The following is a 16,178-nucleotide window of genomic DNA, read 5'->3' on the forward strand; positions in this document are numbered from 1 at the left end:
TTTGAGATTATTACATCAACAACTAAAAAATGGTAATCTACAAAGAAAGAATTGACACGAATCTGAGGATAACAATATGAATACAACGCTTCCATAGAGATAACCTACAGAATGAGCTTAAGCATATCTTTGAAACAGATCCATTGAGGCCGTGACTGATGATGGGGGGAGGGGCGCGGTACATTTGTCATTTCAAATACCTTTTCTTTTTGGTAATAAAAGATCATCGTTATATAGTATGACAAAAATACCAGTTAAGATTTAAGAGACAAAAGGGGGTGCTGTGTTTATTATTATTATGTTTATTAACATTTATGTTTTGTTCATTGATATATATCTCATGCACACACCTGCAAATTACAAAGACATAAACATTGATAAAATGTTTATCAATGCACTCCAACAAGAAGCTGAACCTTGGACTAAATTTATATTCCTTTGTCAATTGAATTGGACAATTTACACTTCAGAGCACACATCCTTGGCTCCTTCCCCCACAAAATTGGGCATTTATCTCTGCAAATACATGTGTCACCATAGAAAGAACTACATTGTCCAAGAATGAAATGCACAGAGTGCCGCACACAAATGCTTTGTATTAAAAACCTAAAAAATAACAAAAACAGCCAGTTCCTTTCTTCTTTTCTCTGGAGATTCAAACCTAAACGAATTGGTATAGGAACAATGAAGAGGGGGAGAGAATTTACATGGGAAAGGGGTTTCACTTTTCATGATTATCTTCTTAAGGGTCTATCTTGATTATAAGAGGCTGGTGGAGATCCAAGGGTGCATCAGCTGTTGTGGGCAGCTGTGGCGAGGCCAAGACTCCGTCTGTCTCCACGTTTTCAGCAAGGGCTTTGTCCAATGATGACTTTGCGACTTTGGTAACACATATCATCAGCACCACTAAATAAAGAGAAAAGAAAAATAAGTCAAGATTGTAAGTATGTCAAAACCAATGCAGTTCAAGCTTCAAGCATTTGCTTCCAACTTTTTGATGTGGGATTTTAGATGAGATCTTTGGGTTGGCATGAACAAAGAGAAATTGCTGAGAAACTGGTCATTTAATATTCTCGCAAAATTCAAGGATCATTTGACATCCTTCTCCTTCCTTGTTTCTTTATTATGAAATTTTCCACTGGTTTGATATTTAATGTGTCTCAATAAGCCTCGGTCATTCTTGTCTAATTATTTTGGGAAACTGACAGATTATTTTCTTCCATTCCACTCTATTCTATGTACTAATGGCTTTTTTAATCAAGTTAGTTATAGTAGATATAAGTCAAAATAATTTTAAATGAGATTAAATAAGAGTATTTAGGAACCTCTCTCTCATCCCACTTATATGCTTTGACTACATTTCAACTTTGACACTGGGCATGGAATTCAAGATACTCTTCATAAGAGTAGGGATTTGAATTCAAGATAACCTTTGCCTGCAGATGGCCTAGTACCACAAGCTATTATTAGTCCACCTTAATTTCACTCGGCCCTTATTTTCCTTTAAAACTTAAATGAAAAGATAACATCAGAGTGGGCTCACATGGCAAATCAACAAGTGGTGGGGATCTAGCAATATCCCTTGTAAGGTACACCATTGCTTCCATTTTGGTAAGTGTGGGGTTCCTGGTCTAGTGGATTGCAGGAAAAAGCCTGTCTGTGTACCTATATCTGCCACATGGCAGGTGCGGTCGGGCTGAAATTTTGTGGACAAGGTAGACCCCAAGGTCCCTGTTCACATGTCAAGTTTCCTCGAATGGAGTTTTCCTAGTAGTAAAACAAAGCCATGAAAAATCTGGGACAACTAAAAAGCGGTATGGACCACTAAACAGTCGCATGGACATACATGGAAATGTAAGCCATCACATTTGGGGGGGGGGGGTTGATTGAATATGGGTCTGAAATTTGACACTGTATCCTATCCAGATCATGCCCTAGATATCCAATAATCAGATTTGCCATATCACCTTTTCACGTGGCACAAATAAGTGGGCAAGACTAGAAATTTTCCTGGACCTGCAAGAAAAGGAAACCTTTTGCCTTCATGAATTTAAGTTGTGTCTTGTTTCTTCAAACTCCATTTCAACCACGATAAGAGGAAATTAGAGAATATTTCTGTATAAAACCTATCCTTTATTTCAATGTATGGCTCTGGCCATGAGAACGTATTGGGACTTGCTCCAACAATATTAATAGAGTTTTCCTGACTCATAAGGGGGGGAGGAGAGGAAGGGAACTTGATTTGATGCATTCAACACTAAATTATAGTTTCAGACATTATGAAATGTAAACAAGATGGAAGAAGAAAGCATAAAATAATTTGTAGCATGTCCAACGTACCAGAGACAACAAAACCCAGTACAATAAGCACCTGCAACCACAATAGCAAAGATAAAATCAGGACGAAGAGAATGATGCTTGGAGAATCTACAAGCAGGAATTCCTTTACATTGTATGATTGCATCTGATGTAGAGGTTCTGTTACCCATTGCAGTCAAGCTTGTTAATTTCTGAAAACCACTAATATGGCAATCAAGAGATGTTAATCCATCATGTGGGTTAGAACTATTTAGTTGTGTGACCTGTGTCAGGCATATTGGCTTGGATTACACTATAATATAGCAACCCCGGGTCACAAAAACCCAGCTTTCAGGTCGCTATAAGCCCACTGAAGTGAAGAAATTCTCCCAATCAAAGAAACTAAAGGACTCTGTTACGTATGTAGCATTCCAAAAAGACAATAAAAATAAAGATGACAAGATAACCCCAAATAAATAGAATAAACCACTAAATATCCTACAGGACTGAAACCAGATTTGAACCCGGTTTGTCTCGGTCTGAGCTTCCAAACGGATTTGTGCTGGTCCAAGAATGTACTACTGCATCAACTATCACGTATAATAATTAACTGATAAGAAGATTATTCCAAGTCTCAGGGTTACATCCTTAATATTTAGACAATGAAGAGGCAATAGGTCAGGAGCACGTTCAACTTGATAAATGATATTAATAGGCTTGGAGAATGCCAGCAAAAAATTGACTTGGTAGCTCACATGAGGTCCTAAGGATCTGGTACTGTTCAGCCCACTTCTTCCTTGTCCTTATCTTCTGTCTTGTATTTACCTAAATTTCCTTTTAATCTTTCATCTGTTAGTCAACTTACCAATGCCTACAACTGTTCCCATAACCTTTTTCCCTGATTCTTGAGTCTTTCAGGATTTGCAAACGAAGAGGATGATTGGTAGAGGTAGGGTCTCTGGGGGGCTGTACTTCTTGAGGACACATCTTTGGTTGCTTGTTCGAGCACAACTTCACCTCATCAACTCCATTGTCGACTTGGTCATCCGTCCTTACAGAATTTGCAAAAACTGTTTCCTAGTTTGCATTCGCTTTCAGTTTTAGATTGTGCATCGTGTCAGTTTGGGAAGCTCCACCGTGTGAATTATCCCCCTCGTGTCAACAAACGGGCCTTACATCCCTTTTCTTTGGTTCACTCAGATGTATGGGGTCCTTGTCGTGTACCTTTCAAGTTGGGCTTTAAATATTTTGTTGCTTTTGTCGATGACTACTCTCGTGTTACTTGGTTGTATTTAATGAAGTGTCGATCGGAATTGTTCTCCATCTTTTCTTCATTTATTGCTGAAATTAAGAATCAATTTGGGTTTTATGTTAAAGTTTTGCGTAGTGATAATGCACGGGAGTATCTTCTTGTTCTGAAACACCCCAACAAAATGGTGTGGTTGAATGGAAGAACCGTCGCTTGATGGAAGTGACTTGGTCCCTTTTGAAATGAAGGTGGACAAGTCTTTCTAGACTGATGTAGTGTTAGCTGCTTACTATCTTATCAATAGAATGCCCTCTTATATTTTAGGTGGTGGCATTCCTCATGCTTTGCTTTTTCCTTCGGAATCTTTATCTCCATTGCCACCACGTGTTTTTAGTTGTGTCTACTTTATTCGAGACCATACTCCAGGGTTATCGAAGTTAGACCCCAAAGCTATTAAATGCATTTTTGTGGGCTATTCTCGTGTTCAGAAGGGGTATCGATGTTATTCTCCTGTTCTTCGCAAGTATTTTATTATTGCTGATTTTTCTTTCTTTGAGTCTCAGTCTTATGTGCATAAGCCTGTTGTGGATCCTTCTTTGGATGAAGAACTTCCTCTTTGTGTTATTCAGCCTTCTTTGCAGTCTCATGTTGTTCAACCTTCCTTGTAGCCTCCTGCTGTTCAGCCTCCTTCGCAGCCTCTTGTTACTGGACCTCCCATTATTAATGTTTATCACCGTCATCCAAGGGAAGAAGCTGCTTGCCCCCATTAATGCTATGCTTGTTGCCACATCTTTGCCGTATGCGGATCCTACTTCTGATCCTCCTTTTTTTGATTTGGACCTACCCATTGCTCAATCGAAAGGTACCCGTCGGTGTGTTCAACACCCTCTATCTTCTCATGTTTCTTATTCTGGTTTATCTTCTACATTTCAAACTTGTCTTTCTACTGTTGCTTTGCATCCTATTCCTAAGACAACTGTAGAGGCATTATCTATTTCTGGCTGAAGGACAACTATGGAAGATGAATTACAGGCTTTGGAGAATAACCATACTTGGGATCTTGTTCCATTGCCCCCCTGGGAAGTTTGCTACTGGTTGTCGTTGGATCTATGTTGTCAAGGTTAATGTTGATGGCTCTCTTGCTCGCCTGAAAGCCCGATTGGTGGCCAAAGGCTATGCATATGTGTATACTGTCGATTACTTGGATAATTTTTCTCCAGTTGCCAAGCGATCCTCTTTTCGTGTCTTGATCTCTCTTGCCGCCACTCATCGGTGGTCTATGCATCAGCTTGATGTCAAGAATGCTTTCCTCCATGTAGGAGGAGGTGTATATAGAGCAACCTCCTGAGTTTGTTGCTCAAGAGGAGTCTAGGTTGGTTTGCAGGTTGAAGAAATCATTATATGGCCTGAAACAGTCTCTGAGGACTTGGTTTAGCTGATTTACAGAAGTAGTACTTGAATTTGGTTTGTCACGATGCAATAGTGACTATTCCCTTTTCTATCGTCAGACAAGTACTGGCAGAATTTTTCTGATTTTATATGTCGATGACATTGTGATTATTGGTGATGACTCTAGAGGAATTGATAGTTTGAAAACTCATCTACAACAGAGATTTCAAACTAAAGATTTGGGAAAGTTGATTTATTTCCTACGAGTTGAAGTGGCCCAATCCAGGAAGGGAATATCTATCTCATAGTGGAAGTATACTCTTGACTTGCTTACGGAAACTACGATGCTAGGGTGCAAACCTCTTGATAATCCAAGGGATCCCAATGTCAAGCTTGTTGTGGCTGAGGGAGATGCCCTTGATGATCAAGAAAGATACAGAAGGTTGGTTGGAAAGCTGAATTACTTGACATTCACTCAACCTGATATCTCATTTCCGGTTAGTATTGTAAGTCAATTCATGTCATCTCCTAGGACTTCTCATTGGGATGCTGTCATTCAGATTTTAAGGTATCTCAAGAAGGCTCCCAGACAAGGATTAGTGTACACTGATCATGAGCATACACGAGTTAAGGGATTTTCTGATGCAAATTGGACTGGATCACCAATTGATCGGACTTCGGAGATCAACTACAAGTTATTGTATATTTGTTGGAGGTAACCTTGTCTCATGGAAGAGTAAAAAATAAAGTGTAGTGGCTAGATCAAGTATAGAATTAGAATATCGAGCCATGGCACATGCCACTGTGAGCGGGTTTGGTTTGAGAATTCTACACCAATGCAATTGTGGTGTGACAACCAAATAGCAATACATATTGCCTCAAACCCCGTATTCCATGAGAGAACTAAACATATTGAGGTGGATTGTCACTTTGTAAGAGAAAAACTCCAACAGGGTGTAATCGCTACAAAGTATGTCAAAACTGGAGAACAACTTGCTGATATTTTTACTAAGTCTCTAATGAGTGGGAGGGTTGACTATATTTGTAACAAGCTGGGCATGATTGATATATATGCTCCAGCTTGAGGGGGAGTTTTAGAAGTATGAGATGATGTAGAAGGGTAAAAAGAGTAATACCTTGGACTTAATTGCTAATACCGAGAAAGGCTTCCTTCCTTCTCCTTTTTGTTTTAATGTTTTTACTTTTCTGCCCCTGTAAAGAGTCATATACTTGATGAGATATTTTTGGTCTCTCTCATTATCGAGAGACTAGTTCCTCCCTCACTCTCTTCTTCTTTCTCTTCTATTTCTCTATTATTTACAGGAGAAAACATAGCTTTGCGCTTTGTATGCTGTGATTATGGTGAGAGGCCATTGGTGAGAGACCAAAATACAGAGAGGATTTGGGTGAAAGACGCTTCCCGATTCTTCCCTTTCCTATCCCTTCTTCTATCCTTCTTACCTTGTCTATCAATTTTCCTTTGCTTCTATTTTACTGGGCTGTGAAATAATCAGTATTTGAGACCATTTGAAGGCCTGTTGCTGCTGCTGGAATTATTGTCTGAGGTGCTGGTTACTAAATCTACTGCTATTCATTGAAGAACTTGTGATCCTCCTGTAGGTTAGGACATCTTTGCCCTAGTGCTACATTAGTTATTACTGCTGGTTATTCACTGACCTAAATTGCTAATCTGATGTCTCTGTTTCTGCCATTGACTTTCAGTTACTGATCTGTCCTATTACTAGTAGGATCGTTCACCAACTAATGATCTAATCATCAGATTAACTTCACATTTTTTTGTTTGACAAACCAAAGTGGGGATATCCAACTTTGAAATGTCTCATCCAATTTGCTAAAAGTCTAATGTAGTGCCATCTTTCTTTGAGAAATATAAGGAAAAAAAATTAGAGGAGCTAGCAGCCTAGCACTGTATTTAATTATGCTTGACAAGAGAAAAGCTTGGCTCTTACCCAACGAGTCGTTGAAATCTCGCCCCATCCATGCGTCACATCTGAAATATCTTTGAGAGTTGTTCCAACATAAACCAATGCAAGTGTAATTGGCTGAAATGAAAAGTAACTATATCAGCATCACACTAGAACCAGATCCTGAAACAAATTATGAGGGATGTATAAAACGACTCCTTGCATTCAACTTGTCAATATCATTATTTCACAGCTCATGAATAGAAACTAAGGCAAGTCCCCAACCTAAATAAAGCAAAGGGAAGAAGAAATGACCTTCAAGTATATCAAATGGATAGAGAGACATCAAAGAAAGAAAACTTTGCAAGGGATGCCAGCAGACAAATTTTAAAGCACCTAATCTAGTTGATTGCATTGGAGTGGCAAACGAATGAACAAAAAGTGAAAATAGAATTTTCTGTAAGTCCAAAAGAAGGAATAGATAATCTTTATTGGGGAACAAGGGAACTTCAATGTTGACCATAGGTTATTTTGGCCATGGATTATTCCTAATCCAGAAAGTATAGCAATTTTAGGAATGGATGGATGCAAGAATTCCAATATTTCTACTCTTTTTGTGTATAATATAACTGCCATACCACTGGCTAAGACAAAATAAAAAGAGTAGAATGAAAGGTACATATGAAGGGCTTAACTTGGTGGAACATTAAAATAAAAGTTGCTTCTAATTGAGCAAGAAATTGCATAAATAAAAACCTATTTGGTCATAAGGGTCTTCCACCAATTGAAATGCCAGAACATATGATCGGGATTCTAATTTTCTTTCCAGTTACTGAGCTATATAGTATATACTTAGTTTGACAAACAAAAGTGGGGACATCCAACTTTGAAATGTCTCATCCAAGAAAATTATCTCCCAAAAATAGAAATGCTTTCAAAAGTTATCGCTTCAAAGTTCGTAGTTTAAGAGATTTCTTTCAATCGTGATATGTCCCAGCATCTACTTATGGTCATATGCAGAGAGCTGTAAGTTCACAAAGGCACTAAGAATACCAAACTTTCTCTGTTTACTGGTAGAGATACCATTACTTTAAGTGCGTTCCTATTGATGCAGAAAGGATACATCACTACAGACTGTCAAATGCTAGGAGCTCCTAGCTTCACTTATCTAGCAGCTGAAGTTCTCAGCTTTGAAGTTTTGGTCCTTCCAAAAGTTAAGTCTCAGTCTGAGAACCTTTTATAGAACAAATTTACCCCCTTTCCTCAAGCACTGCATTCGATAAAGTTCTTGCTTTCCTGCAACCATCGCATGAAGCCTGTGGCTCGAGAAAATGGTTGATCAAAATAGCATGTAGATTGATCGCAAAATCAAGAAATTTTCAACCTTTCAGACCTCTATGTATCTTTGTTTAACTTTTATATAGAGGTTTTGATGTATGGCAAGACTGTTAATTCTTCTTTTTCTCTAGTGGTTTTTCAGTCCCCTTAATAGTTTCTCACAGATTAAAACAAAGAAGATGAGGAAATCACAACTGGTAAAGATGACCAATCAAGTAAAGGCACATTTCTTCCTGTTCAGTAGCTGAAAGCAAAAATAGCCAAAATAAACAAAAGAACAAGTTACAACTGAAAACTAAGCATGTGCAATTTTCAATCGCACACTTAATCACATCAGTCATAGATATTTGTCAAAATAGTAGAAATTTCAAAGTAGAGAATACCATCATTCCCAACCAGGTAGCTAAAATGTACTCTCCTATCCCGACGGGGGTCACAGACAGGAGGTAATTCAACATGTTAAATGGAAGTAAGGGAACAAGCCGAAGCAGCAACGATATCTGTTGAATGGAGGGGGGGGCAAAAAAGAGAGAAGATATTAGAACTCTTACAAACATTTTTGCTCCGCGTACATAAGAATAATAAATAAAACAACATCCAGTAATCTTTTTATTGATGAAATCACCATGATATCATCTCTTATAATTAGAGCATAATATCCACGATGTTTAGTCACATTAGTCTTCTTAAAAGTGAAGTTGCATGAATTCACAACTGGCTAGAGTTAACTTTGAAAAGTATTTCATATGTTTCCAAAGGCATGATAAAGCAAAGAAAGGGTAGCTGGTATGTGAAGACTCGATTTTATGGTCCTCAGAATTAAATATCATTTTTACAACTGCTTATCCCAAAAGCTTGAGCTGTTAAGTGCTAAGTGAAGGGCTACAACAATGTATATCAACACACATCAACACCCTCTGTCCTGCACGTGCAGGCCCACACACACACACGGCTCTGCACGTGACATCATCACGTGGTGACACCATCACATGGCACCAAGGGGCACAACAACATATAACACAAACCCCTCGCACTTACCGGGGATCAAACACCTCACCCTCCTGACACTGATACCATTTTACAACCACCTATCCCAAAATCCCAAGTTGTTAAGTGAGGGCTACAACAACGCCATATCAACACAAATCAACGTTCATAAAAAACCACGATGAAAATTTTCTGTGAAAAGTTCAGATATGATGCTGTATCCCTCCCAGGTTAAGGTGACTTATAATTGAAGGAAGGGGAATTGCTATGACCATATTTATCAGCTCATGTTAAGGCAGTCAACAGGTGTATGCATTTGGAATAGAGAACCCAAAACAGTTTTCTAGGTGAGATCACCCTCCTCGCTTAATTGGAAGGGAGGTCCTTCCTAGTGAAAATTAGACCTTGGTTTACCGTTCCTACATGGCATCCAAATCCCAAGGTATTCTTTGATCGGGGGGGGGGGGGGGGAGAGAGAAATTTTGTCATTAATTTCTAAATCTTCTGATAAGCAGAAGTGTGTATTAAAAAACAATCAGAAGCATAATCATTCCTTAACATGTGCTTCATGTATAGAAGTTGCATAAATGGCTTCCACACCCCAATGGAAAAGAAAATATCAGAAGCAGAATCATCCTTAACATGCGCTTCATGGATAGAAGTTCCATAAATGGCGCTTCCAAGCCTCAATGATTGCTGCATTATTAATCCTCACATGGGGTACAGAACTTTTTTCTTTATTGTGTGGGTTATGACAGGTTCTCCTAGAGTTTTTCCAAACACTTGATGAACATAGGCTTTTAATCCTCAGCAGCCCCCACTTGATACATGAATTATGCTCCTGTTTGTGATAGTACTCAGATATAAGAAGATACATTTCCACTCAATTGTTTCTCCCTAAAAATATCATTGATGAGAGGGAGATTCCGCAAAGTGATTATTTTAGGTATCTGGGCTCAATCATAATAATGTGATTGACGTATTCCTTTAAAACAAAGGAAAATTTTATAGGACCGTCATACGACCAGCTCTGATATGGTGTGGAGTGTTGGGCAGAAGCGTCATACAGATAAATTAGGTCTAGCGGAGATGAGAATGTTGAGATGGATGTGTGGCAAAACTAGGAAGGATAAAGTACGGAATGACCATATTAGAGCTAATTTGGGAGCAGTCAAGGTATGTGATAAGCTCCAGGAAAGTCATTTGAGGTGGCATGGCCATATCCAATGAAGGCCTTGGGATGCTCCTGTACGAAGGAGTGACCTCATTCAAATTGGAGGAACTAAAAGAGCTAGGGGCAGGCGTAAAATGACACTAGGAGAAGTAGTGAGGAAAGATATGCATAACTTAGGCCTTGTATCAAATATGAACTCGACTGGAGCAGATTGGAGGGCACGGATCCATGTAGCCGACCCCATTTAGTTGGGATAAGGCTAAGTTGTTGTTGTTGTAAAAAAATGTAATTTTATTAAAACGAAGGAAAGAGAAGGGGGGGCAAGCCTGATGTAAAAAGAACACATGAACAATATATTGATAACAAAAGGCTACATAACAAGGATGAGGTGCAGCGCATTCAAGTAAATGGTTAATGGAACAAACTTCTTGTTTTACTGGTACTTTCTTAAAGAATTCAACGCTTATGACTCAATCATGTTTTCCAACTGCCCCAATCAAGTATCCAACCAGAGTTACTCAAGTGTTCAATTGCTAATGAGGATTATTTAATCTAATTTATCCTCATTTAGGTAGTTAGTTGTTATTAACCATTTGGGATGGAAAATCCCTCCAGAATGAACTACTACCAAGTACCAAGTCAAGCAGGGCATTCAAAGACCTTTTGATTAATTAAAGAACTATGGCATAAAGTGAAAATAAGACACTACATTTGGGAAAATAACCAACAAAACATACTTCCAGAAAAGAATTATGCACAGGAAGTTCAACTAAGACAGACTCGGACCTTGAATCCAGATCGCTGAATTGCAATTGCAACTGCCCGAAACTGTGGATAATTCTTTAACTTCGAGATAATGTAAGACCTCCCAATCTGCAAGAGAGGGGGAAAATATAAGAAGATATGCAAAACATGGATTCAAGGACCTCCTCAGGGAGAGAAAAAAACTGGGATGGGAGCAGAAGTTTAAGAAAAAATATAAATCGATTACAAGTTCAAACTGCAAGAAAACCTTCTCCATCAGCAGATAGTCAATATCAAGGAAGAGAACACCTACTGCAATGTACTTATGCAAAGATGGTAGTCCTCAGTATTAATGGACAGAATTTGACTAATCAGGAAAGCAAGCTTAAGAAACTTACTGTTCTACCAAGAAGGAATGCAGCTGTAGCACCAATAGTAGCACCAATTGAATCAGCAACAAAGCCAATGGGTAACCCAAAGAGATAACCCCCTCCAAGCTGGAACAGTAAGAAAAGATATCCCACTATAAACAATCAAAATGCAGACCATACAAACTCAAGTTTACTGAGGAGAAGATTACAAATTAAACAGTATATACAGGAACAATCAACAGAGTAAAAACTCTGAAACTAAGAAGAGGTAAACAAAAATAAAGATGAAGAGAAAGAACATACAATGGTTGGACATTCAAAGATATAACTGTAAAAAAGTAAATGGACCATACTGCTCAGAAAATGGTAAATGAAAATGTTACATTTGTACTAGGTATGGACAAACAAATGGTAAACTGGGGACATAAAGCATAAGATAAACTCTCAATCTCAGTCAGACTATTTGGCTCATTATGTATTTCATCATTCAACCACTATAAACCATATGGCAACATTTCTTCCATTGAATTTATTAATGGGGAAGACCCCCACCCCCAAAGAGAAGACAAAATTATAGCTTTATTATTAAAAAAGCAGTCTACACAAATAACCATTCAGTTTTCATCTGTCTTACGAAAACCTCCCCCATTTCATTGGTATGTTCCTCAATGAAGATGGAGTAAGCTTCATAAAGATCATGGATGATTGCCCTACAACATAAAACACACAAAAAAAAATATGATGTCTCAAATTATCATGGGCAAAGACAATTTTACCGTGAGTACTGAAGCTGGAACTGCCAGAACCGTTAGAGGGATGTAAGCAATGGCCCTACACAAATTCCAGGAGGTTAACACTTAGCAGTTAGAAGGAAAAAAAAATTGAAGGCACATAAATTTAAGGTTTAGAGCATCAAAATATCCCATGGGCAACTGAATATGCCTGAAAATGATTTTTGACACACTACCATTAAACAGCAGGAGATTATGCTGCAAAAGCTACATATAAGTGCCCAAAATTTTCTTGCATATCATATAACTGAAATGTTGTCACTCTATTTGTTCCCTTCGTATCTCTGCTTCATAATACTTCACCCTACCAATTTTAGCAACGAACATAGGTAACCTTCATTAACAGTTGGGATATTGAAGCAAATGTGTATCAAGATCCGACCCACATGTATAATGGAGAGAGACGGAGTTTTCTACACATTTCAAAGAGATGGATAAGAAGAATTATTGTACCCTCATTTATTTGAGTTCCTATGTCAAAACATAAAGTTTATCAAATAATACACAACTCTATGCTTAGCCAAATAATTGACAACTCGCCCCATTAGCAGAGAGTATCTTAAAGTGTCATCATCTCCATCTCAAAATTCTTGTTTAGCTTGAATAGAAGGAAATGACTGGAGGCATTAACAATTCTAACACTCAGCATCACATTGACAATAATGCATCTCTATAAGAACCAATAAATTTTTTGTTCCTTGCCATTACATGAACAACATTATAGCGCTTCTACGTTGGATTGTCACTAAATCCATTGGCAATCCTATGTCCCTTAACAGTTAACTCTCTCTTCTCAGCAAGGTTAATGTCATGGTTTCAAGGATCTGGATTGGCTAGGAGTGCTCCGGTTCACACAGTGGATTGGGAATTCTAGTTTCAATCACTAGAACGAAGGTTCATGTAAAAGCAAAATGATGGTGTCCAACCCAAGTGCTTATGAGGATCTCAACTACAATCAAATCATCTTGTCCAAAGGATCATAATCAACACCATAACTACACAGTGGACAGGGATAAGAAAATCAAGCTCATAGAGATGGTGATTCAGTGCTAACTAAAGGAATAATTAGTAGGAAGTAAAATTAACTTACAAAACAAGTGGACCCCAATTTCCTAGATTTTGTTCAATCCATAGTAGGAAATCTTTCAATATCTGCATTTGGAATCTGATTTAGTAGATAAGAATATGAAGAGAAAGAATGAACAAATGTTTGAGCCAATGAAATACAGATTAAAAAAATCAGACAGTTTTCCAACCAAGGTTGGGTATTTAACATGTACTACTCAGTAAATGATTGAACAGACAGCATAATTAAAAAGGAACTGCCACCAGCAAAAGATTAGAAGCTTATAGGCGACATTTATTCAAGGCTAAAGATTCAAAAAAATAAAACATATTCTCCTTCTGATTAGATAAATAGGTTTGGATGAAAGAATTTGAATTTGCTATTGATACTTACCAGATGGTGTCATAGTTATCAAGGTGGCAACGCGACCATGGCGTTCTAGAGGGTCCAAAATCAAGGTGACACCATCAAGGCGGCAAGGCGGCCAAGGTGACCAAGGAGCCTGGACGCCTAGGCATTGCCTTGATAACTATGGATAGTGTACAAGAACAATAAACAGAAACAGAAACGCCATAAGGAAAAATCATCACAGGCATTAGTTGTATGTGAGAATTCATAATATGGATTCCATAAAAGGAGGATGCCAAACATAAATTTGCTTCATCTTTAGAAGTGCTATAACAGAAGTATCTTCTATGTTTAAATTCCAGATCTTAAAGCTCTGTACTTTTATGTTCACCTGTTGTCATCTGTGTAATCTTTTCCCATGCCCGTACCAAGCACTTTCTATCCTGCTAAATTGAGCTACCTAAACCTCTATCTTCCAACATAATGTGTCTACAGGATATCTTATATGTACATCCATTTTAGGTCCTTTCTATGAGTATCTATATCAATTTATTTACCTCAGACAGAATAGGGATATCTTGTAATTCTTGTTACCACTCACCCCAAAAAAAAAAACAACCAAGAATCTACCAATAAAAAATCCAAGCATATGCCATAAAATAATAATAAAAGGATTAAATCTGAATATTCTGCACTGGTTTATCCACTTTCGTGCAATAAAAGCTAAAATCCAGTTGGCATAAAATATAGCAGCTAGTAAGACAGTAATCAACAAATAAAGAACAGCTAAAGAACATGAAGTGAAGAGTTTAAAAAAGCATCCACGATGAGAAATTTTTTTTAAAAATAATTGCAACAACACATTATCTTATGTCCAAGCATCCATATGCCAATGAGTTATAAAATCAAACAGTTAGAAATCCACAAGAATCCCAAAATGGTCGTAATAATACAATTTTAACAAAAAACAAACAAACAAACAATGGTAACCCAATCAAGAACAATGTAAAATTATCAATCAATGAACGGGTGCCCCACATACATAAACTTAAAGAGAGTGAGGAACAAAACTGCACCCAATTACAAGAGTTTTTCAACACCACATTACACTCAACCATGTGATACAGAGAATTAATGAGCGAATAACTAGAAGAATACAAAGCACAGGAAAGGAAAATATGAACCTTCTCGACGGGAAGAGTAAAGCAAGCAGTGGTAATAGCGATCAAAAGAAGGAGGAGAAGGGCGATCCTGAAGACGGAGGCCCATGTGACCGCCATTGATAGCCTGCGACGCCAAGGTCTGCACTCCTCCTCGTCGTCCTCCGTGATGGGTTGCTTCAGGGACGACCTTGCCCTCAAGCCTTCAAAGGTTGCCAGATTTAGTATCCCAAATTTAGCAGACTATATCCCCCACGAACGTGAAACCTCTACCACTCTCCAATCCCTCGTAAAAGCTCCGCCAGATTCATAAGTTTTTGTGACTGAACGAACAAACCTTGGTTTCGACCAACGTATAAAAACAAAATGGTCAATAAACGTCAAAGGGAGAAGTTTTCCCCATAATAACAATAATAAATTAATAAACTATTGGTGAAGAGAACGATTGTGCGCGCATGGCTCCTGCGCCCAGACATTGGCTTGTGCAAAATGACCGCCGCACCCTCAAGGATTTTTACCTTTCCATGGAGACACAACAATCATATTTGCACGGCCCTGTGTCTAGGCTAAGTCATCCATCACACAAGACTAGGTAAGGGTGTCAATTAGTAACCAGTAACCAAATATCGGATCTGGATCTAGACCGAATAACCAGATTCGATCCGAACCGAATTTAATATGATTTAGTCTTGGATCTAAAAGTGTCTTTATAATTCGATTCGGATCAGATTTGAACCTACCCACCACCTATCCGACGAATATAACCGAATCTGAAATGAATACTCATCTTAAACTTTGACCTCTTTTTGGGCTCTTTAATCTACTGAATGTGATGGTTTATAGAACCTTTGTGGGTGGTTTTTTACAAGTTTCTTATGGAGAAGCAAACATTGATCTAGAAGTGTATTGTGTTTCATTTTATTTAGTGTTTACTCTTCTACTCATTTGAAATAGTTGCTTGATTGAGGATTTAATAATAAAAAAATTTAGGACTTTTCATGAATTAATAGTTGTAATAAAACTTGAAAATTGTCTCACTTTTGGGCGAATCTATTCCAATTAGATTAATATTCTTTTTCAATTAAAATATTCTATCAATATTTCTTTTAATTAAGCAAATCATATATTTGGATCTCAAACTTTTGCTTTGCTTTGTCTCCTGAATATCAAAACTGAACAAGAACCGAATGACATAATCGAATTTAAATTGAATATAATAACCAGATAAGAACCAAGTACAAGAATCAGATTGTAACAACATTCGAATCGAACCGTCCAGGATTGGTTAGGGTATTCAATTCTAGAACTGCTCGGAGACTTGGTCCGGATCTGTATCCC

At 37.9% G+C, this 16,178-nt stretch overlaps 1 protein-coding gene across 1 annotated transcript; it reads right to left on the reverse strand.

Moving 5' to 3' along the window:
- Nucleotides 1-417: 417 nt before the first annotated feature.
- LOC122638404 (TVP38/TMEM64 family membrane protein slr0305) lies at nt 418-15,163 on the reverse strand. Its single transcript, XM_043831353.1, has 9 exons — nt 14,865-15,163; nt 13,357-13,418; nt 12,252-12,306; nt 11,503-11,601; nt 11,147-11,233; nt 8,583-8,699; nt 6,907-6,999; nt 2,341-2,371; nt 418-906 (listed from the first exon to the last, which is right to left on the reverse strand). Exons 1-9 carry the CDS (start codon nt 14,958-14,960, stop codon nt 743-745), a joined length of 804 nt encoding a protein of 267 aa, XP_043687288.1. The 5' UTR covers nt 14,961-15,163; the 3' UTR covers nt 418-742.
- Between the last annotated feature and the right edge of the window lie 1,015 nt (nt 15,164-16,178).

Source organism: Telopea speciosissima, chromosome 8 (genome assembly GCF_018873765.1).
Source record: "Telopea speciosissima isolate NSW1024214 ecotype Mountain lineage chromosome 8, Tspe_v1, whole genome shotgun sequence".
Lineage (NCBI taxonomy): Eukaryota > Viridiplantae > Streptophyta > Magnoliopsida > Proteales > Proteaceae > Telopea > Telopea speciosissima.